The sequence below is a fragment of the Canis lupus genome (assembly GCF_048164855.1).
Source record: "Canis lupus baileyi chromosome Y unlocalized genomic scaffold, mCanLup2.hap1 SUPER_Y_unloc_8, whole genome shotgun sequence".
Classification (NCBI taxonomy): domain Eukaryota; kingdom Metazoa; phylum Chordata; class Mammalia; order Carnivora; family Canidae; genus Canis; species Canis lupus.
This window is the reverse complement of record NW_027326476.1, coordinates 131,631-156,942: the sequence shown is the minus strand read 5'-3', so window position 1 is coordinate 156,942 and position 25,312 is coordinate 131,631. Positions and strand designations below refer to the sequence as shown.

At 39.3% G+C, this 25,312-nt stretch overlaps 1 protein-coding gene across 1 annotated transcript in view; it reads right to left on the bottom strand.

The window, feature by feature from the left end:
* Window positions 1-670: 670 nt before the first annotated feature.
* The window catches only part of LOC140629722 (cullin-4B-like), a 62,996-nt gene continuing 38,354 nt past the window's right edge, over window positions 671-25,312 (bottom strand). The window contains exons 10-15 of the mRNA XM_072819311.1: window positions 21,373-21,565; window positions 20,474-20,578; window positions 19,638-19,748; window positions 1,906-1,991; window positions 1,640-1,747; window positions 671-796 (exon numbers count right to left, since the gene is read on the bottom strand). Coding sequence (XP_072675412.1) covers window positions 671-796; window positions 1,640-1,747; window positions 1,906-1,991; window positions 19,638-19,748; window positions 20,474-20,578; window positions 21,373-21,565 — 729 coding nt within the window. The remainder of the gene's footprint in view (window positions 797-1,639; window positions 1,748-1,905; window positions 1,992-19,637; window positions 19,749-20,473; window positions 20,579-21,372; window positions 21,566-25,312) is intronic.

Genomic DNA, 25,312 nt, shown 5'->3' with positions numbered 1-25,312 from the left:
AAACGCCAGGACACCTGCACCCCGATGTTTCTAGCAGCAATGTCCACAATAGCCAAACTGTGGAAGGAGCCTCGGTGTCCATCAAAAGATGAATGGATAAAGAAGATGTGGTTTATGTATACCATAGAATATTACTCAGCCATTAGAAAGGACAAATACCCACCATTTGCTTCAACGTGGATGGAACTGGAGGGTACTATGCTGAGTGAAGTAAGTCAATCGGAGAAGGACAAACATTATATGTTCTCATTCATTTGGGGAATATAAATAATAATGAAAGGGAATATAAGGGAAGGGAGAAGAAGTGCATGGGAAATATCAGGAAGGGAGACAGAACATAGAGACTCCTAACTCTGGGAAACGAACTAGGGGTGGTGGAAAGGGAGGAGGGCGGGGGGTGGGGGTGAATGGGTGACGGGCACTGAAGGGGGCACTTGACGGGATGATCACTGGGTGTTATTCTGCATGTTGGCAAATTGAACACCAATAAAAAATAAATTTATTATAAAAAAATAACTGATTTCTACAAAAATGATACATGCATCAGCATATTCAAATTCAAACACTTCATCATTAAATAAATGAACTTCCTTCATAAGAAAAATATGTATTAAAATATTCTTTATGAAGATAAAACTATTATTTAAAAGTAAAATGCTATCCTTAAAAATCACTTGCTTACCTTTTTAAATTCAGCTTTAAGAACACAGTGTCCAAGAGTTGACTGCCACTGAAGTTTCCGGCCACTGTGTTTGCTTAAGTAGAAATTTTTGAAATTTTCCTGAAGTCTTTCCATCTGGAGGAAAGAAGTAAAGCATCAGTATTGAAACTTATGCTAGCTATCGTACCAGTGGCAGCCCTAGAGTATTATATTTAAAATTGTATATCACCACCTCACACAGGACTATGTAAGAGACTTTTAGGGAAAGGACTGAGTGAGAAAAATGAGAGCTCTGAAAGTAGAAAACAAACCATTGTTATTTTCTTCTAGTTTATATGTATGTGTTCAATAGCTTACATATGCTCTTACGGAAAATGACAAACATGGTAATATAATTATGAAAAATAAATCCATGTAGAAAGAAAGTAAAGATAATAGCAACTGAGTTGCCAACATTAATAAAAGGGGACCATTAAAAAGATGATGGGTAATTGATTTAGCAGAGAAGAGAAAGCTAAAACCAAAGCTGCATGCTGAAAATTGGTGGTACATGGACACGAATTTCCATGATTACTAAATGGAATGAGTAGAACAATGATGTGCTGAATCCTTTTTCCATCATATATTTACATGATACATGAATAAATAGTTATATTAAAACACTGTAAAGAAAATAGAAGCCAATACCAGTAAAAAGCACAGCCTGAAAGCAGAAGGAAGCCAGGATGATAGATTTAGAATCTCATCTGACTACATAATAACAACAAACTAAACTATTAAATTTCTTGAATACTGAACTGTTTAATCTGGTTGCCAGATTAAATCTCCATCCTAAAACCTGAAAAAATACCTTTCAAAATGGGCAACATTAAAGTGATACTTATATTAACATAAAAAATGGCACAGAAACTTAAAAGGTTACATTAAAACTTATCTGCTACGGGATATATTTATAGTCATAAACAACGAATTTCTTACCTCTGGGGGTAAATGGATCTCCTTAGGGATATAGGTTGGCCAAAAACTTGTCGTCAGAATATTCACAGTCAATTCAATGTTTCCTGGTATATTTTGGTTCTGCATATACTGTAAGAATAAAAGAATGCAATCAAATAAGAATTTAAAAACCCCTACATGGTTATAACTCTGTAATAGAAATTCATTACTAAAAACAACTTGATAAATTAATGATAAATTACTCACTAAAGATATACCCTGCATTCAAAATGAAATTAATTAAATACCTGTTTTAACTGAATCATGGTATCTTTGGAAAGCTCCATGTCTTTAAACATTCCTTGAAGTTTATTAGTGAAAGCAGTTCCACATTCTGTAAAATATTTTAAAACAATTATAGGTGACATTGAGGAATACTATAGATCGGGAACTCTGAGAGCCCAGCTCCCTGAAATATACACTGAGAAACCTTACAGAAGTATCAGAATTATACCTTACCAAAATTCTGAGAGATATTCGAAGGTTCTCATAAACCAACTGATTAACCAGTATAAAGGCAACATAAATTTAAGTATGCAGTATTTTACCTTACTATATTCTATCCAATTTCCTGTCAAAAAGAAATCTTGTGCATCACTGTTTATGGTTCCAATTGAATATCTGGTTCCCAAGAAACTGTATTTGTCTGGACTCAATTCAAGTCTCCCAGAGTAACTAACCCAGGACTCTATCAGAAAGTTCCCCAGAACATTCAAAGATAAATAAATAAGCTCTTCCAGCCTAAACAGAAGTAATGGTTTGGGGCAAAAAAAAAAAAAAAAAGACATGCCAAAAGACTGGGAACAGTAGTCATTTTCAGGAATAAAAAATTTGAGATAGGGGATCCCTGGGTGGCGCAGCAGTTTAGCGCCTGCCTTTGGCCCAGGGCGCGATCCTGGAGACCCGGGATCGAGTCCCACATCGGGCTCCCGGTGCATGGAGCCTGCTTCTCCCTCTGCCTGTGTGTCTGCCTCTCTCTCTCTCTCTCTCTCTCTCTCTGTGACTATCATAAATAAATAAAAATTAAAAAAAAATTGAGATAGAGGCAAGATGGCAGAGGAGTAGGGGTCCTCAACTCACCTGGCCCAACCAACTTACCTAGATAACTTTCCAATCATCCTGAACACCTATGAACTCGACGTGAAATTTAAAGAGAGAATAGCCTGAATGCTACAAAGAGAAGGGTTTTCCCTTCTAGCAAGGTAGAAGGTGGAAAATAATAAAAGAAAAAATGATCAAGTTGGGGGGGGGGTGGTATGTGTGAAGAGTCAGGCTAAAGCCAGGCAACAAAAGCCTCCAAGACAGGAAAGCCCAGCCTTGGAGAAGGAGGAAGTTTAAAATTCCACCCCTGATTCTTCCCAGAAGGAAAAGTGCTTAGCACGGAAATTGGGCAGAATGGCAAGAGGACCAGTGAAGCCTCCAGTTTTCTGAGTCACAATGAGAGAAGGGGCTCCGTGATGGTTCATTCTGGGAAAGTGCACCATAAACTGTGGACAAATCTCGGTAATGGGCTGGAGTGTTTGGCCAGCGGGGCATTTGGGAGAAGCCAGTGGATTAGGAGGGCAGCTCCAGACGGAGGTGTCTGTGCCCTGCTGCGTTTTCGGGAGCCCTGCCACTGGGACCACGATCCCAGCAGCACAGGGCCCCGGATCCCAAAGCACCACGATCCTGCACTCCCCTGGGACAGGCGAAAGCAGGGAGGGCACAGGACAGTGAGGACTTTCCTGAAACCTGGCCCCTGCAGGCTGTGAGATCACTGCACCCACACCATCCCAGGAAGAATCCCAGGAAGACTGGGAGACTGCGGCAGTTAGTGCAGGGAGCTGACTCCAGAGCTGGAATTCTGGCCACCTCCCTTGTTGTTTTCCTCGTGCCTGGGGGGAAAGCACTGCCAGGGAACAGAGGTCTCACAGGGTAAACAGCTCCCACTGAGCCCTGCACCTGGCAGGGGGTGGGGCAGCTCCTCCAGGTGCACACACCTGAGAATCAGCACAGCAGGCATCTCCCCCAGATGACCAGCTGGAAGAAGAGATGGGAAGAGCAAGTTCTTGACCAAGAACTTGATTTCAATTTCTGGTCTCTGAACTCGAAATAATAATCTATGGTGAACGTAGGTCGTGGTTGACATTCTTGACTCAATCCACTCATACAGCCACTCTGCACTGGAAAAATGACTACAAAGAATAATTCACCACGGGAGAATCTGCCACAGAGTTACAGAGTTTGGATTACAATTCGAAGTCAGAAAGCCAATTCACATGCACAATTATAAACTACTTGTAGTTCTTGAAAAAAGCATAAAGGATTCAAGAGACTCCATGACTGCAGAACTTGGATCTAATCAGCAAAATTAAAAATCAATGAAATGAGATGCAATCCAAACTGGAGGTCCAAACGACGAGGGTTAATGAGGTGGAAAAAAGAGTGAGAGACATAGAACACAAGCTGGTGGCAAGGAAGGAAGCTGAGGAAAAAAGAGAAAAACAAGTGAAAGACCATGAGGAAAGTGTAAGGAAAATAAATGACAGCCTCATTAGGAAAAATATACATATAATTGGGGTTCTAGAGAGCACCAACAGGGACAGAGGGCCAGAAAGCATATTTGAATAAATCATAGCTGAGAACTTCCCTAATTTGGGAGAGAAACAGGCATTCAGATCCAGGAGAGAGGGAGGTTCCCCCCAAAATCAATAAAAAACTTTCAACACCCTGACATTTAATAGTGAAACTTGCAAATTCCAAAGATAGAGAGAAAATCCTTAAATCAGCAATAGACAAGAGAATTCTAAGTTATATGGCAATAAATATTAGATTCACAGCATACCACTCCAAAGAGACTTGGAAGGAAAGGAAAGGGCTGGCAAGATATACACAGGGTACTAAATGAGAAGACCATGCAACCAAGAATATGTTATCCAGCAAGGCTCTCATTCAGAATAGAAGGAGAGAGAAAGAATTCTAAGATAGGCAAAAACTGAAAGATTATGTGACCACTGAACCAGCTCTGCAAGAAATATTAAGGGGAACCCTGTAAAAGAAAGAGAAAGCCCAAAGAAATAATCCACAAAAACAGGAATGGAATAGGTATTATGATGAAACTAAATTCTTATCTTTCAGTAGTTGCTCTTAAGGTGAATGGGCTAAATGATCCCATCAAAGGATGCAGGGTTTCAGAATGGAAAAAAGCAAGAAGACCCATCTATTTGCAGTCTACAAGAGACTCATTTGAGACCTAAGGACACCTCCAGCCTGAAAATGAAAGGTTGGAGAACCATGCAACATTCAAATGATCCTCAGAAGAAAGCCGGGGTAGCAATCCTTATATCAAATAAATTAAAGTTTATCCCAAAGCCTGTAGTAAGAGATGAAGAGGGACACCGTTTCATATTTAAAGAGTCTATCCAAAGGAAGACCTAACAGTCATGAAGAGTTATGCCCCTACTGTGGGAGCTAACAAGTACATTAATCAAGTATTAACCAAAAACTACATACTTAGATAATAATACACTAAATAGTAAGAGATATCAACATGGCACTTTCTGCAAATGACAGATATTCTAAGAACATCATCATCAAAGAAACAAGGGCTTTAAGGGCTTTAAAAGATATGCTGGACCAGATAGATTTCACAGATATATACAGAACTTACCATCCAAATGCAAATGAATATACATTCTTCTCAAGTGCACATGAAACTTTCTCCAGAACAGACCACACACTGGGTCACAAATCAGGTCTCAACCAATACCAAAAGACTGGGGTTGTCCCCTACATATTTGCAGAGCACAATGCTCTGAAACTAGAACTCAGTCACAAGAAGAACTCCGGAAGAAACTCAAGTATGTGGAGGTTAACGAGCATCCTACGAAAAGATGAAAGGGTCAACCAGGAAATTAGAGAAGAATTACAAAGATTCATGGAAACTAATGAAAATGAAGATACAATTGTTCAAAATCTTTGGGATACAGCAAAAGTAATCCTAAGAGGGAAATATGTTGCAATATAAGCATCCTTCAAAAAATTGGAAAAACCCAAATACACAAGCTACCTTCCCACCTACAGGAACTGGAGAAAGAATAGCAAATAAAACCTACACCAAGCAGAAGAAGAGAGATAATAAAGATTTGAGCAGGACTCAATGAAACAGAGGCCAGAAAAACTGTAGAACAGATAGGCGAAACCAGGAGTTGGTTCTTTGAAAGAATTAATAGGACAGATAAACCATTAGCCACCCTTATTAAAAATAAAACAAAAGACAATTAATAAAATCATGAATGAGAAAGGAGAGATCACTACCAACACCAGGGAAACACAAATGATTTAAAAAACACAGTATGAGCAGCTATACACCAATAAATTAGGCAATCTAGAAGAAATGGATGCATTTCTGGAAAACCTAAATGACCAAAACTGGAACAAGAGGAAATAGAAAACTTGAACACGCCAATAACCAGCGAGGAAATTGAAGGAGTATCAAAAACCTCCCAAGACACAAAAGTCCAGGCAGGGCCAGATGGATTCCCAGGGGAATTCTATCAAACGTTTAAAGAAGAAATGATACCTATGCTACTAGAGCCGTTCAGAATGATAGAAAGGGACGGAATAGTTCCAAGCTCGTTTTATGAGGCCAGGATCACCTTAACTCCAAAACCAAAGACACCACAAAAAAAAGAGAACTATAGACCAATATCCCAGATGAACATGATGCAAAAACTCTCAACAAGATACTAGCCAATAGGACTCAACAGAACATTAAGAAGATTATTCACCATGCCCAAGTGGGATTAATCCCTGGGATACAAGGCCGGTTCAACACCCATAAAACAATAAAAAAAATCAATCTATAGATCATATCAACAAGAGAAAAAACAAGAATAATATGATCCTCTCAACAGATGCAGAGAAAGCATTTGACAAAATACAGTACCCATTTCGGGAACAAAACGCTTCAGAGTATAGGGATAGAAGTAACATTCTCCAGCATCTTAAAAGTCATCTATGAAAAGCGCACAGCAAATATCATTCTCCATGGGGAAACACTGAGAGCCTTTCCCCTAATATCAGGAACAAGACAGGGATGTCCACTCTCACCACTGCTATCCAACACAATATTAGAAATCCTGGCCTCAGCAATCAGGCAACAAAAAGACATTAAAGGCATTCGAATTGGCAAAGAAGAAGTCAAACTCTCCCTCCTCCCAGATGACATGATACTACTGTACGTAGAAAACCCAAAAGACTCCACCCCAAGATTGCTAGAACTCATACGGCAATTTGGCAGTATGGCAGGATACAAAATCAATCCCCAGAAGTCAGTGGCATTTCTATACACTAACAATGAGACTGAAAGAAGAGAAATTAAGGAATCAATCCAATTGACAATTGCACCCAAAACCGTAAGATACCTAGGAATGAACCTAACCAAAGTGGTAAAGGATCGATACCCTAAAAGCTATAGAGCACTTCTGAAAGAAATTGAGGAAGACACAAAGAGATGGAAACACATTCCATGCTCATGGATTGGCAGAATTAATCTTGTGAAAATGTCAATGTATTACCCAGGGCAATTTACACGTTTAATGCAATCCCTATCAAAATACCATGGACTCTATTCAGAGAGTTAGAACAAATTATTTGAAGATTTGTGTGGAATCAGAAAAGACCCCAAATACCCAGGGGAATTTTAAAAAAGAAAACCATAGGTGGGGCCATCACAATGCCAGATTTCAGGTTGTACTACAAAGCTGTGGTCATCAAGACAGTGTGGTACTGGCACAACAAAAACAGACACATAGGTCAATGGAACAGAATAGAGAATCCAGAAGTGGATCCTCAACTTTATGGTCAACTGATATTCGATAAAGGAGGATAGATTATCCACTGGAAGAAAGACAGTGTCTTCAATAAATGGTGCTGGGAATACTGGACATCCACATGCAGAAGAATGAAACTAGACCACTCTCTTTCACCACACACAAAGATCAACTCAAAATGGATGAAAGATCCAAATGTGAGACAAGATTCCATCAAAATCGTAGAGGAGAACACAGGCAACACCCTTTTTGAATTCGGCCACAGTAACTTCTTACAAGATACACCTATGAAGGCAAAAGAAACAAAAGCAGAAATGAACTATTGGGACTTCATCAAGATAAGAAGCTTTGGCACAGCAAAGGATACAGCAACAAAACGAAAAGACAGCTGACAGAATGGGAGAAGATATTTGCAAATGACATATCAGATAAAGGGCTAGTTTCCAAGATCTATAAAGAACTTACTAAACTCAACACCATAGAAATAAACAACCCAATCATGAAATGGGCAAAAGACATGAACAGAAACCCCACAGAGAAAGACACAGACATGGCCAACACACACATGAGAAAACGCTCTGCATCACTTGCCATCAGGGAAATACAAATCAAAACCACCATGAGATACCACCTCACACCAGTGAGAATGGGGCAAATTAACAAGGCAGGAAACCACAAATGTCGGAGAGGATGTGGAGAAAAGGGAACCCTCTTACACTGTTGGTGGGAATGTGCAACGGTGCAGCCACTCTGGAAAACTGTGTGGAGGTTCCTCAAAGAGTTAAAAACAGACCTGCCCTTAAACCCAGCAATTGCACTGTTGGGGATTTACCCCAAAGATACAGATGCAATGCCATGCCGGGACACCTGCACCCCGATGTTTCTAGCAGCAATGTCCACAACAGCCAAACTGTGGAAGGAGCCTCGTTGTCCATTGAAAGATGAATGGATAAAGAAGATGTGGTTTATGTATACAATGGAATATTACTCAGCCATTAGAAATGACAAATACACAGCATTTGCTTCAACGTGGATGGAACTGGAGGGTATTATGCTGAGTGCAATGAGTCAATCAGAGAAGGACAAACATTATATGTTCTCATTCATTTGGGGAATATAAATAATAGTGAAAGGGAATGGAAGGGAATGGGAGAAGAATTGGGTAGGAAATATCACAAAGGGAGACAGAACATAGGACTCCTAACTCTGGGAAATGAACTAGGGGTGGTGGAAGGGGAGGAGGGCGGGGGTGGGGGTGACTTGGTGGGGGGCACTGACAAGGGCACTTGATGGGATGAGCAATGGGTGTTATTCTGTATGTTGGCAAATTGAACACCAATAAAAAATAAATTTATTATTTTAAAAAAAAAGAAAATGCTCCACATCACCTGCCATCAGGGAAATACATACAAAACCACAAGGAGGTACCACCTCACACCAGTGAGAATGGGAAAAAGTAACAACACAGGAAACCACAAATGTAGTGGAGGATGTGGAGAAAGGGGAACCCTCCTGCACTGTTGGTGGGAATGTGAACTGATGCCACCACTCTGGAAAACTGTGTGGAGGTTCCTCAAAGAGTTAAAAATAGATCTGCCCTACGACCCAGCAAGTGCACTGCTGAGGTTTTACCCCAAAGATACAGATCCAGTGAAACACCAGGACACCTGTACCCTGATGTTTATAGCAGCAATGGCCACAATAGCCAAATGTGGAAGGAGTCCTGGTGTCCGTCAAAAGATGAATGGATAAAGAAGATGTGGTTTACGTATACAATGGAATATTACTCAGTCGTCAGAAACAACAAATACCCACCATTTGCTTCGACGTGGATGGAACTGGAGGATATTATGCTGAGTGAAAATAAGTCAATCGGAGAAGGACAAACATTATATGGTCTCATTCATTTGGGGAATATAAAAAATAGTGAAAGAGAATAAAGGGGAAAGGAGAAAAAATGAGTGGGAAATATCAGAAAGGGAGACAGAACCTGGGAGGCTCCTAACTCTGGGAAAGGAACAAGGGGTGGTGGAAAGGGAGGTGGGCGGGGTGTGGGGTTCCTGTGTGACGTGCGGTGAGAGGGGCACTTGATGGGATGAGCACTGGGTATTATGCTATATGTTGGCAAATTGAACTCCGATAAAAAAAAACAAGAATACATAACTCAGAAACGGGCCCTCAACTCTCGGGTCAACTAATATTTGACAAAGCAGAAAGGAATTTCCCCTGGAAAAAGGACAGTCCCTTCAATAAATGGTGCTTGGAAAATAGGACAGCCATGTGCAGAAGAATGAAACTAGACCATTCTCTTATACCATACACAAAGATTAACTCAAGGTGGATGAAAGATCTAAAAGGAGACCGCAATCCATCAAAATCCTATAGGAGAACACAGGAAACACCCTTTCTGAACTTGCCCACAGCAAGTTCTTGCAAGATACCTCTATGAAGGCAAGGGAAACAGAAGCTAAATGAACTATTGGAACTTCATCAGGATAAAAAGCTTTTGCTCAGGAAAAGAACAATAAACTAAACTAAAAGACAACCTACAGAATGGGAGAAGATATTTGCAAATGACCTATCAGATAAAGGGCTGGTATCCAAGCCCTTATTAAACTCAGCAGCAAAGAAACAAATAATTCAATCATGAAATGGGCGAAAGACATGAACGAAATTTCACCAAGGCAGACATAGACATGGCCAACAAGCACATGAGGAAATGCTCTGCATCGCTTGCCATCAGGGAAATACAAATCAAAACCACAACGCAGTACCACCTCACACCAGTGGGAATGGGGAAAATTAACAAGGCAGGAAACCACAAATGTTGGAGAAGATGTGGAGAAAGGAGAGCCCTCCTGCACTGTTGGTGGGAATGTGAGGTGATACAGCCACTCTGGAAAACTGTGTGGAGGTTCCTCGATGAGTGAAAAACAGAACTACCTCAGCAGCCATGGTGGCTCAGTGGTTTAGCACTGCCTTCACTTCAGGGTGTGATCCTGGAGTCCTGGGAACAAGTCCCAGGTCGGGCTTCCTGCATGGAGGCAGCTTCTCCGTCTACTTGTGTCTCTGCTTCTCTGTTTCTTTCATGAATAAATAAATAAAATCAAAAAAAAAAAAAAAACAAAAAACGAATAGAACTACCCTCTGACCCAGCAATTGCACTACTGGGTATCCCAAAGATACAGATGCAGTGAAACAGCCGGACACCTGCACCCCAATGTTTGTAGCAGCAATGTCCACAATAGCCAAACTGTGGAAAGAGCCTCAGTGTCCGTCGAGGACAAGAATGGATAAAGAAGATGTGCTCTATGTATATAATGGAATATTCCTCAGCCATTAGAAACAACAAATAACCACCATTTGCTTCAACGTGGATAGAAATGGAGGGTGTTATGCTGAGTGCTTAATAATCTGAGAAGGACAAACATTGTATGGTCTCATTCTTACTGGGAACATAAAAAAACTGAAAGAGATTAAAGGGGAAAGGAGAGAAAATAAGTGGGAAGTATCAGTGAGGGTGACAGAACATGAGAGACTCCTAACTCTGGGAAAGAACAAGGGGTGGTGGAAGAGGAGGTGGGCAGGGGGATGGTGACTGGGTGACGGGCACTGATGGGGGCACTTGATGGGATGAGCACTGGTTATTTTATTAGATGTTGGCAAATCGAACTCCAATAAAAATATACAAAAATAATAATAAATAAAACAAGCCATCCCTGCAAGAAATATTAAAGTTGCCTCTTGGAGGGCAAAGCAGAAACAAAATGTTACATAAAACAAGGAAACACCAGAAAAAAGATCTCCAGAACGGAGAAAACAAGCTATACAATGAGAATATACATTTTATATCAATAATGAATTTGAATGTAAGTAAACTAAATGCTTCTATCAAAATACACAGAGTGTTAAAATGATTAAAAAAAAAACAACAAGATCCAACTGTAAACTGTCAATAAGAGACTTGTTTTAGAGCTAAAGACAGCTGCAGATTAAATGTTGGGGGCGGGGGTAAAAATATTTTTCATGCAAATGAAAGTCCAAAGAAAGCTGCAGTAGCCTTACTTCCCCTAGACAAACTAGACTTTATTTGTATGTTTTAAAGATTGATTGATTGATTTTTACCAACAGTGTGTGAGCAAGCAGAAGCAGGGGAAGTGGAAAGCAGAAGGAGAAGCTCTCCACAGAGCAGGGAGCACATGTGCGACTTCTAGGACCTGGAAATCACCACCTTAGCCAAAGGCAGATGTTTAATTCCCTGAGCCACTAACGGTTCCCCCAAACTAGACTTTAAACCAAAGACTGTATTAACAGATGAGGAAGGGCACTATACCAAAATAAAGAGGTCTATCCAACAAAAAGATCTAAAGATTGTAATCATTTATGTCTTCAATGTGGCATGTTAATACATAAAAACATGTTAATATATAATACAATAAATGATTACCATAAAGGTACTCATTAATAATAATACAATAGTAGTAAGGGACTTAAATACCCGACTTACAGCAATGTGGAAACAGCATAAGTTCACCTTGACTAATGGATAAAGATGATGTGAGATATATACATTAAATGGACTGTTAGTCATCAAAAATAATGAAATCTTACCTGTTGCAATGATAGAGAATATAGGGCTAGTCAAAACATGTCAGAGAAAAACAAATGACACATAACTTCACCAAATGTGGGATTGAAGAAACGAAACAGGAGGGCCTGGAATGCTGTGAATCCTCTTCTAAGTAGGAAGATTGCAGCAATACAGGCCTAGCTTAAGAAGTAAGCAAAACAGGGATGTCTAGGTGGCTCACCTAGATGCACCCAGCAATTGCACTACTGGGGATTTACCCCAAAGATAGAGATGCAGTGAAAAACCAAGAAACCTGCACCCCAATGTTTATAGCAGCAATGCACTGAGCATCTGCCTTCGGCTCAGGGCATGATCCTGGAGTCCCAGGATCGAGTCCTGCATCGTGCTCCCTGCACGGATCCTGCTTCTCCCTCTGCCTATGACTTGATTCTCTCTCTCTCTCTCTCTCTCTCTGTGTGTGTGTGTGTGTCTCGTGAATACAGAAGTAAAATAAAAAATAAATATATCCAAAAAAGAAGCAAGCAAAACATAAACCTTCAACCCAACAGGAAGAGAAATAGAAGAAAAAAGATAGTAAGAGGGAGGAAATAAGATCAGAGATGAAATAAATTGAATATTGATTAACAAGGTAACAGAAAAGATCAATGAGTTGGTTCTTTAAAAAATACCAACTGAGGGAAGAAGTAAAATAGCAGAGCAATAGGGGGACCCTAAGATTGCCTTATCCTTTGAACTCAGCTAGATAAGTAGCAAATCATTCCAAACGCAATCTGAATGCTGAGAAAACAAACTGCACAACTGGCGGGGGTGGGGGGGAAGGCCATACTATGAAAAATTAGGACATACAGAGATGAGATTCCAAAGAGAAAAGAATCACAGGAGCTACAGCAGAGAGCCTTGCTCTCAGAGAGAGGATAGAGAAAGAAACAGAAAAAAACAGGGGATACAGATTGCCCCAGAGAAACACTTCCACAAAACCAGGGGAAAATTAGAGCAGATGATTATCGACAGATTTTACAGGCAGGGGAGCAAAAAAGCTGAAGGTTTAGAAGACCACAGCATGTTCCATCGCATATTTCACATCTTCTTAATCCATCTGTTCATGGGCAGCTTAGCTCTTTCCACTGTTTGGCTATTGTGGACACTGGGGTACATATGCCTTCACAAATCACTATTTCTTGTATCCTTTGGAATAAATACCTAATAGTGCAATTGCTGAATACTTCTATTTGTAACGTTTTGAGAAACCTCTATAATGTCTTCCACAATGGTGCACCACTTTGCATTCCCACCAACAGATTCTCCTTTCTCTGCATCCTCACCAACATCCATTGTTTGTTGACTTGTTTATTTTAACCATTCTGACTGGTGTGAGGTGGGATCTCATTGCGGTTTTGATTCGTATTTCCTTGATGGCATGTGATGTGGAGCATTTTCTCATTTGTCTGTTAGCTATCTGGATGTCTTCTCTGGAGACATGTCTCCATGTCTGTTCACATCTTCTGCCCATTTCCTAACTGGATTTTGTATTTTGGGGGTATTGATTTTGAGGAGTTATTTATAAACTCTGGATACTAGCCCTTATTCTGTTATTTCTGGATATCTTCTCCATTCTGTAAGTTGCCTTTTAGTTTTGCTGATCATTTATTTTCCTGTCCAAAAGCTTTTTATCCTGATGAAGTGCCAATAGTACATTTTTGCTTTTGTTTCTCTTGCCTCTGGAGACCGTTCTAGCAGGAAGTTGCTGTGGGGGAGGTCAAAGCGGTTGCTGATCGTGTTTTCTTCTACGATGCTGATGGATGCCGGTCTCACATTTAGGTCTTTCCACCCTTTTTGAATTTCTATTTGTGTATTATATAAAAAGGGGTCCAGCTTCCTTCTTATACGTGTGACTGTCCAATTTCCCCAACATCATTTGTTGAACAGAAGTCTTTTTCCCCATTGGATTTTCTCTTCTGCTTTTTTGAAGATTACTTAAGCACAGATCTGAGGTCCATTTCTAAGTACTCTATTTTATGATCTATGTGTCTGTTTTTATGCCAGTAGCATACTGTCTTGATGATCACAACTTTAACACACAGTTTGAAGTCTGGGATTGTGAGGTCTCCTGCTTTGTTTTTCCTTTTTCAATGTTCCTTTGGCAATTCACAGGGTACTTTCTGGTTCCATACAAATTTTAGGAGTGTTTGTTCTGGGTCTGTGAAAAATGCTGGTGAGGTTCTAATAGAGTTTGCCTTCCATGTGTACGTGGCTACAGCCAGTCACTTAGACACATGTTAACAATATCTGTTCTTCCAATCCATGAGGAAGGAATGTGCTTCCATTTTTTCATGTCTTTCTCAATTGCTTTCATTAGTGTTTTATACTTTTCAGAATCCTGATCTTGACCCTCTTTGGCTAGGTATATTCCTAGGCAGAGCACATGGTTTCTGATGCAACTGGAAATGGGATCAACTCCTTGAATTCATTTTATTGTTGTTGTGCAGACTTCTGTAGTTGAGTTTGTATCCAGCACCTGTGCTGAATTCCTTTCTCAATTCTAGCAATGTTTTTGGTGAAGTCTTTTGGGTTTTCTATATAGCATCATGTTATCTGAAAACAGTGAAAGTCTGACTTCTTTGCCAATGTGAGTGCTTGCCTTTTATTTCCCTTTGCTGTCTGATTGGGTTTTTAAATATATATATTTTATTGGAGTTCGATTTTCCAACATCTAGTATAACACCCAGTGCGCATCCCATCAAGTGCCCCCATCAGTGCCTATCACCCAGTCACCCCATGTCCTTCCCCACTTCCCCTTCCACTACCCCTTGTCCTTTCCCAGAGTTAGAGGAGTCTCTCGTGTTCTGTCACCCTCACTGATATTTCCTATTCATTTTCTCTCCTTTCCCCTTTAATCTCTTTCACTATTTTCTATATTCCCTGTATGAATGAGACCATACAATGTTTGTCCTTCTCCGACTGGCTTATTCACTCAGCAAAATACCATCCAGTTCCACCCACGTTTTGAAGCAAATGGGTATTTGTTGTTTCTAATGGCTGGGGAATATTCCATTGTATACATAGACCACATCTTCTTTATCCATTCATCTTTTGATTGACAACGAGGCTCCTTCCACAGTTTGGCTATTGTGGACATTGCTGCTATAAACATTGGGGTGCAGGTTTTTCACTGCATCTGGGGTAAATCCCCAGCAGTGCAATTGTTGGGTCATAGGGCAGGTCTGTCTTTAACTCTTTGAGGAACCTCCACACAGTTTTCCAGAGTGACTGTACCAGTTCACATTTCCACCAGCAGTGCAGGAGAGATCCCCTTTCTCCACATCCTCTCCAACACTTGTGGTTTCCTGTCTTGTTAATTTTCGCCATTCTCACTGGTGTGAGGTGGTATCTCATTGTGGTTTTGATTTGTATTTCCCTGATGGCAGGTGATGTGGAGCATTTTCTCATGTGCTTGTTGGCCACGTGTAGGTTTTCTATGAAGAAATAAATGTTCATGTCTTCTGCTCTTTTCATGACTGGATTGTTTGTTTCTTCGCCATCGAGTTTAGTAAGTTCTTTATAGATCTTAGATACTAGCCCTTTATCTGATACGTTATTTGCAAATATCTTCTCCCTTTCTGTAGGTTGTCCTTTAGTTTTGTGTGTTGTTTCTTTGGCTGTGCAGAAGCTTTTTATCTTGATGAAGTCTCAATAATTCATTTTTGCTTTTGTTTCTCTTGCCTTCATGGATGTATCTTGCAAGAAGTTGCTGTGGTCGAGTTCAAAAAGGGTTTTGCCTGCGTTCTCCTCTAGGATTCTGATGGAATCTTGTCTCACATTTAGATCTTTCATCCATTTTGAGTTGATCTTTGTGTAGGGTGTAAGAGAGTGGTCTAGTTTCATTCTTCTGCACATGGCTGTCCAATTTTCCCAGCACCATTTATTGAAGAGACTGTCCTCTTTCCAGTGGATATTCTTTCCAGCTTTGTCAAATATTAGTTGACCATGGAGTTGAGGGGCCTTTTCTGGGTTCTCCATTCGATTCCCCTGATATGTGTTGTTGTCTGATTGTTGAGGCTAAGAACTTCCCTTACTATGTTAAACAACACTGCAGAGAGTGGGCATCCCTGTGATGTGTCTGTCCTTTTCCTTAGCACAAAAGGTCTGTTTTCCCCACTAAGGATGATATTACTTGTGGGTCTTTCATATATGGCCTTTATGATGTTGAGGTATGTTCCCTCTATCCCTACATTGTTGAAGGCTTTTATCAAGAAAGGATGTTGTTTTACCTAATGTTTTTTCTGTATCAGTTGAGAGGATCATAAGGTTCTTGTCCTTTCTTTTATTAATGTGCTGTACCGTGTTGATTGATTTGCAGATGCTGAACCATCCTGGTAGCCCAGGAATAAATCCCACTTGGTCATGGTAAGTAATACTTTAAATGTAACCATTTCATCTGATTAGTTACTACCTTGTGAGAATTTCTGCATCATTAGGGATACTGGTCTATAATTCTCTGGTAATGGCTTTTTTATGTACCATAAACTTTGAGCCAGTGCCCTGTCCTAAGAGTAAATGGAGGTCCACACTGTGCCAGATCCATAAATTTGGAGTTATAAAACTCAGGCCCACACTTGAGATAAAACACAGGAAGAAAATGCTGCCTGACAGGTATATAGCTATGGCATAGAGTGAAGGCAAGAATCTGATGGAAATCTGGGACACAAGAGGGAAGAATGTTTGCTTTTCTCTAAGGGATGAGGAGTGGCAGGTAACATCTGCTCCAGGGATGAGAGAGTGGGGTGACACCATTTCCCTTACCCATCAATACTGATCTACTCTCTTGAGCAATACAGCACTCCAGTGGAGGATGGATCCACTTACAAGCCCCACCACCATGTGCTCTGCAGTTTCATTTTTCCTCAGATTGTCTGCATGAGAACCAACAAGGCAAGACCTCAAACAGAAGATGAGAAAAAAAAACCCTTACAAGGACCAAGACTACTGATCACAGACTGCTGCAAGGGGTCAACTCTATTGGAAATAAGATCTAGCCTCTTTTAACAACCAGACCAAAACTCACCTCTTAAGACTGCCACACACTGGACAAGGTCCAAATACTCCCCACTGTAGGTGAAGAGAAATTCTGCGAAGGACTGACCTGAAGGTAGGGGCAGCCAATACACAACAGCACGGTACACATTATGAAACATTTCCTAAAGCATGAAGCCTAAGATAGTATAAGACTCTTCTTAACATAGTACTATTAATTATTAATGGATTATTACTACTATTAAGTTAATATATCACTATTACTTTCAGTACTAAGAATGTAACAGACTTCCACACACACACACACACACACACACACACACACACAAACACGGAGTGGCCTAGACAAAATGGCAAGATGGAGGATTTCACACCAAAGGAAAGAACAGTAAGACTCCACAGCCAGGGATCTAATCAAAACATGTGTGAGTAACATGCCTGAGCAAGAATTTAAAACAATCATAAGGGTACTAGCTGGGCTTGAGAAAAGCATGGAAGACACCAGAGAGTCCCTTCCTAGAGAGATAAAACAATGAAAACAAAAGGTTTAACTTTATAATGATACCACCAAGATCCATTTCATAGAGGAGTCCCAGAAGAAAAAGAGTGGAAAAGGGGCAGAATATTAATTTCATCAGGCAACCTCAGTGGCTCAGTGGTTTGGTGCCGCCTTCAGCCCAGGGTGTGATCCTGGAGATCCGGGATGGAGCCGGATTCTCTCCCTTTTCTCTTCTCCCCCTCTTCCCCTTTCCCTCTCATGATTAAATAAATAAAATCTTTAAAAAAATATTAATTTCATCAATGTACAGCTGAGAACTGCCCTAACCTGGGTAATGAAACAGACATCCAAATCCAGGAAGCACAGAGAAATCCCATCAAATTCAACAAACAATGTACAACACCAACACTTTTTATAGTAAACTTTGCAAAATACAGAGATAATCCAGAGGCAAAAGGGAAAAGAAATACCTAACCGATAAGGCAAGACACTGAAAAAATCAGGTTTGCAGTAGATCTCTCCACAGAAATATTACAGACCAGAAGAAAGTGGCAAATACACACAACATACTAAAGGTGGAAAAACGCAAGTTTTCCCACAACACTGTCATTCAGAATAAAAGTAGAGATAAAGAGTTTTCCAGGAAAAAAAAAAAAAAACGATAGGAGTTCATAACCACTAAACCAACCCTGCAAGAAATTCACAGGGGAATCCTTGAGTGGAGGAAAAAAAAGCCAAAACAAGAAAGAATATCATTAGAAACACCAAATCCACAGGTAACAAAAGGGCACTAAATTCGTATCTATCAATAATCATTCAGAATCTAAGTAGGCTAAATATTTCAATCAAAAGACATAAGATGTCACAATGGATTAAAAAAGAAAAATAAGACCCATCTATATGGCGCCTACAAGAGAGTCATTTTAGATCCAAAGACACCTGCAGATTAAAAGGAAGGAATTTAATGGTTTTCAAAAGGAAGCTAAAGTACTCATCTTTTCCATCAGGCAAACTGGATTTTAAAACAAAAACTGACAGATGAAGAATGGTAGTACATCTTAAGTATCCATGAAGAGGATCTAACAATTGCAAATATTTTTGTGTTCAACATGGGAACAGCCACATATACAAATCAGTTAATCACAAACATAAACTTAATGACTGATAATAATACAATAATAATAATACAGTAGGGGACTTTATATCCCACTCACAATGGACAGATCATCAAAGCAAGAGATCAACAAAGTCTGAGAGCTTTGAATTACACCTTGGACAGGATGTAGTCAACAGACATATTCAGAGCATTCCTATTGCAAGAGAATACACATTCTTCTCAGGTGCACATGGAATATTTTCAAGAATAGATCACATACTGGATCACAAATCGCCCCCGTTCAAGTACAAAAGTTTGAAATCATACCATATATATTTTCAGCCACAATGCTGTGAAACTTGGAGTCAACCACAAGAAAAAAATTGGAAAGATGACAAATACAAGGAGGGTAATGAACATCCTCCTAAATAATGAATGGGTTAACTCGATATTAAAGAAAAAATTGAAAAATACATAGAAACAAATGAAAATGAGAATATGAGAGTCCAAAACATCTGCAATGCAGCAAAGGCAGTCCTAAGAGGGAAGTAGATAGCAATTCAGGCCTGTCTTAAGAAAGAAGAAAAGTCTCAAATGCACAATCTCACCTTGCACCTAAAGGATTTAGAAAAAGAACAGCAAATAAAGCTTAAATCCAGCAGAAGGGAAATAGTACATATTAGAGCAGAAATAAATGATACAGAAACAAGAGAAAAGGTAGAAAGGACAACAAAGTCAGAGCTGGTTCCTTAAAACAAGAAATGAAATTGATAAACTTCTAGCTAAACTTATCAAAAGAAAAGAGAAAGGACCTAAGTAAGTAAAATCATGAACGAAAAGGAGATCACGACCAACACTGAAAGGAAATCATTGTTCTCCATGCAGATTCATGAAACACAGAACCAAAAAAAAAAGACTAAAATAAACAATATACATGTCAAGATACACACCTTGTTTCAGTTTGGACAGCATTGATTTTTCTGCATCAACTGAAGCACTCTTACCAAGCAAGAGACGTCTGGCTAAATCTTTTTTGTAGAAGGCTTCGAAAACATCTTTTCCTGTTTTAAGGAAAAGCACCTGAATGTTAGACTTGGAAAATGCAAAATGATAATACCAGATACCAATGAAATGACATGCTATATCCAATAATATTTGAAAATCATGTAAATATTAACAGCAAGTGAAACTAAACGGTCACACGTTAATGTGATTATATTTATATAAAATATCTGAAAATACATACATCCACATCATGAACAGTCAAATTATTGGTTGCCAGAAACTGAAAGCAAGAAAGTAATGATGAATGACTGCTTAATTTGCAGGGAGTTAGTTTATGATTAAAAAGTTAAAAGCCAGGTAATTGTGATGGCTGCCCAACAATGTGAACATACTTACCATTACTAAATTGTAAACTGTTTTAACTTACCAGTTTTAGAACCATAAAAACTATTCAATTGCAATTTATGTTGGGATTTGCACATAATTCTTTAATTTCTTCTACAAATGCTATTATTGTTTTAAACACTATTTTTAAAAGAATTTATTTATTTGAGAGAGAGAGTAGGCATGAGAGATACAGCCAGAAAACACAAGCAGGGGGAGCAACAGGCAGAAGCAGAAGGAGAACCAGGCTCCCCATTCCAGCAAGGAGTCCAATGCAGGGCTCCATCCCAGGATCCTAGGATCATGACTTGAGCTGAAGGCAGACACTTAACTGACTGAGCCACCCAGGCGCCCTGTTCCAAACTTTTAAATACACATTTTAAACCAGTCTACTCACCATTAATGAACCTAAATAAAACTATTACTTTATCTAGTAATTCTTCAAGTTCTTCATCTGTAGCTTCTTTGTTACCTGCACGAAGTTTTGAATCCACATACTTTGCTAAAATGTAAAAAATAACTTTCTAAGTAATGCTACATTTTCAAATATATACTACAAACAAAAAAAAAATTTCCTTTCAAATAAGTATTTTCCTCCAGAGCAAGGCGCATTTTCATAAAACAGAAAACCAATAATTGAGCTGATGGATAGAGAAATGGAAGGAAAATACGAGAAATAAATATTTCTTCTAAGTGCTTTTAATATTTCTATAACCTCAATGTCCAAATGTTGTAGCCATTTCTTCATACGATATAGTCCCATGTCCCCAATCTATTTTTAAAAATCGCAAAAAAGTAACGTGTTACATAAAACAGATTATATCAATCCCCAAATCTTAAATATTAAGTGATTTATTCATTTCAAAGAACAAGAGAATATCAATTTGACATTTTGTTTCAACTTTCAGAAAGCATGTCAATAAAAAAATTACCTTAAAATATAAAATCATTAGGTTTCTTGTAAGAAAAGCTTTCGTTTATTTTATAAGAAATAAATAAGAACGAGAAAAAGAAGTAGGCCTATCTATAATTTTTTGTTTTATCTACTGATTTAAAAAATGCTGAATTTAAAACAAGCTAAAGGAACAGAAGTTTCTAAAGTGCTAGGTTACTATTAATTAAACAAATGAACAATGCCTTGTGAAAACTAAACCTGAGAAAAATAGTTTATTATAATCACTGATAGTCAATCTTATAATTATGATGAATTAGGAGGTCAAACTGAACTCCCGTCACATATTTAAATGAAATGCAATAAAGAATAAAGTACGTATTTCATAAAATTGAAAACCATACCTAGAAGCTGGGCGGGCTTGTTAGATCTTTTATTTATAAATGTTTCAAAAGCGTCTTTCATAGCAACAATAAACTTCTCATTCTTCAGAAAAGAAGTTGCAATAATAAAATCGATCTTATCTTTAAAATCCAGAAGCTCTTGCACCATTGTTTTATCTTTCACAGGATTAGTAACTATGCTGTTACCAAATTTCTGAAAAATACAATTACCTTAGATGGTGATGATAATTATTATTAAAAATAGCAAGTAAAACAACATAAATTTAACTTCAGTTACAAGACTGAGAATAGCAAATGTGCAGGATAGAAAATATGCAGAAAACATCACAAGGAAAAGATAGCACTAGATAAAAGGTAAGGTGCTCTAGAAATGAAGCCAAGAGAAATAAAGGTAAACTGATTATTTGAGTGGAGAACTATTTTGAAACATATTAGTAATGAAAGTCTATGGTGCCAAAACAATAAATCAAGTAAGGAGTATATTAGAGTCACAGGAATAAATAGAAGAAAATATCGGAAAAAGAAGAAAGCAATTGGGCTCAAAAGGGTTTATTTCATCTCTGTGCATTAAAGAAATGATTAAGCTACCAGAGCTTGTCAGCATCAGATTTTCAGAATTCTGGAATACAATGAGAAACCTACTAAAACCAAAGTGATGCTTACTGAAAAAAGTTGTGAAATAAGACAGTGTGCTATCCTGGGTGTTATTCTGTATGTTAGTAAATTGAACACCAATAAAAAAATAAATTAAAATAAAAAAAAAATAAAAAAAAAAAAGACAGTGTGCTATCATCTCCTCTTCAACTGCTTAAATGGTCTTAAAAGCAGTGAGAGAAAAGCAACTCATCCTGTGCAACAGATCTTCACTAATAATAAAGTCATTAAAAGCTATGATTAAAATGCTGGGTGAAAAAACTGTCACCAAAAGCTCTATAGCCAGAAGAACCTGAATCCTTTAATAGTGAAGGAAAATTAAGAAATTGTGAGATAAGCAACTGCTGAGATAGTTCTTTGCTAACAGACCTGCCCTATGTACTAAAGGGCGGAGACAGTCCAAGACGGTGGGGGAATAGAGGACCTTAGTTTCTTCTGCTCCCAGGAATTCACCTAGATAGCTATTACATCATTCTAAACACCCGCGAACTCAGAAGGAGATCTAAGAAAAGAATTGCTGCAACAAATAGTGAAGTGACCACTTTCTACAAGGTAAGAGGTGAAAAGAAGTGAATCTGAGGCGATATACTAAAAGATAAACTGGGGGCAGCGGAGGAGCTTCGAGAAGCCAGCTGCTGGAAAGGGATATACAGGGGAGTGCAAAATTCCAAGAACCCTGCTGTGGTGGAGACATCGTTGCCTGAAACGTGCTCAGGTGGCGAATGGGGACAGTGTCTTAGATGGGACACTGTGGTCTCAGGATCCCTGGGGTCACAGGAAGAACAGAGGTGCCTGAGTGTGGCAGAATCCCCAGGTGGAATTCACTGGAACAGGGAAGCTGCCTGCAGTCAGCAAACCTATGAGTGGGCTGTCAGTTCATTGCTGCCATGAACAGTGAACGAGGACCTGGTCCAGCAACCACTTTGAAAGCAGGGGGCAAGGGATGCCTGGGTGGCGCAGCGGTTTAGCACCTGACTTTGGCCCAGGGTGCGATCCTGGAGACCCGGGATCGAATCCCACGTCGGGCTCCCGGTACATGGAGCCTGCTTCTCCCTCTGCCTGTGTCTCTGCCTCTCTCTCTGTCTCTGTGTGACTATCATAAACAAATAAAAATTTAAAAAAAAAAAAAGAAAGCAGGGGGCCAGCAAGCACCAGCACCCCAGGGAGACAACCATTGTCCCCAAGAGGAGACCTGCTGGTGCACACCATTAAAGTCTGCAGTGTTTGGAGACTTGAAATGGGATCACGTGCCTGAGATAGAAGAGCTCGGTCACAGGGTGGGTGAGTAAGGAGTGTGGACAGAGATCAGGGAGACAGGAGTGACTGACTGATTTTCCCTGAGGGTGCTCTGAGGAGTGGAGGCTGGAGATGGGGAGGCCTCCATTTTCACTCTCATCCTCTAAAGCTGCGTGGAAAGCCCACAAGAAACAAAAGCCACCTACACCAATTCAGAACTGCTTACTTAGCCTGGCCCCCTAGCAAGGGTGGTCCAAATCTACTCAGAACTAACAGAGCCCTCCCAAGATTATCAGCAAGAACATCCAATCAAGACCAAGTTTACCAATCATTGAGAACTGCAAAACCCAGCACGATAGGAATATAGCATGTAGAATTCATGTTCCTTTTCCCCATAATTCTTCACTCTTTCAATTTTAATTTTTTTCTCTTTCCTTTTCAATTTCTTTACTTCAACACTCTTACATCTTTTTTTAACTCTTATATTCTATCCTTTCATTGTATTTAATTTCATTTTTAGAAGTTTTTCTTTCTTTACTATTTTGGGATGTGTTTTCTAAGACACCAAAATATACACAGGATTCGGTATATTGCTCTGTTCTGTTCACTTGTCTGATTATATTCTTTTTTTAAAAAACTTCCCTTAGATTTTGGGTCTCTTTCTAATTTGTTTATAGTGTTTATTTACATGAGGTCATTGTTGTCATTTTAGAATTCTGTTTCTGGGGATGCCTGGGTGGCGCAGCGTTTTAGCGCCTGCCTTTGGCCCAGGGCGCGATCCTGGAGACCCAGGATCGAATCCCACATCGGGCTCCCGGTGCATGGAGCCTGCTTCTCCCTCTGCCTATGTCTCTGCCTCTCTCTCTCTCTTTCTCTGTGACTATCATAAATAAATAAAAATTAAAAAAAATAAATAGAATTCTGTTTCTGTTCATCTATTCTGCTCCAGACAAAATGACCAGGTGGAGAAACTCACCTCAAAAAAGAGAACAAGAGGCAGTACTGACTGTCAGGGACCTAAGTCAATATGGATGTAAGTAAGATGTCGGAACTGGAGTTCAGAATAACAATTATTAAGATACTAGCTAGGCTTGAAAAGGGCAGAGAAGACATTAGACAATCCTTTTCTGGAGAAAAATAAAACTACAATTTAATCAAGTCAAAATCAAAACGGCTATTAAAGAGATGTAATGAAAAATGTAGATTCTAACTGCTAGGAAAAATGAGGCAGAAGTGAGAATTAGTGATATAGAAGACAAAACAATGAATAATAAAGAAGCTGAGAAAAGAGCAACTACTGGATCAGGAAGGGTGAATTCAAAAGATAAGTGATAAAACAAAACTATATTAAAATAACTGGGACCCTCGAGAAAAAAGACGGGACAGAAGGTATGGGGAGCAAATTATAGCTGAGAACTTCTCTAATCTGGGAAAAGAAATAGACGTCCAAGTCCAGGAGGCACAGAAAACTCCCCCTGACAAAATCAATTTTAAGAAAAGGTCAGCACCCCAACATGGAATAGCGAAGCTGGCAAATTTCAGAGACAGAGAAAATCCTGAAAGAAGCTCAGGATAAGACATTGATAACCTACAAGGGTAAACACATAAGGCTAGCAACAGACCTCTCCACAGACACCTGGCAGGCCAGAAAGGACAGGCATGACATATACAGCATACTGAATGAGAAGAACATGTAGCCAAGAATATTTATCCAGCTAGGATGTCATTCAAAATAGAAGGAGAGAACATGGATGCAAAAATTCTCAACAAGATACTAGCCAATAGGATCCAACAGTACCTTAAGAAAATTATTCACCATGACCAAGAACGATTTATTCCCGGGACACAAGGCTGGTTCAGCACTTGTAAAACAATCAATGTGATTCATCATATCAGCAAGAGAAAAACCAAGAACCATATGATCCTCTCATTAGATGCAGAGAAAGCATTTGACAAAATACAGCATGCATTCCTGATCAAAACTCTTCAGAGTGTAGGGATAGAGGGAACATTCCTCGACATCTTAAAAGCCATCTTCAAAAAGCCCACA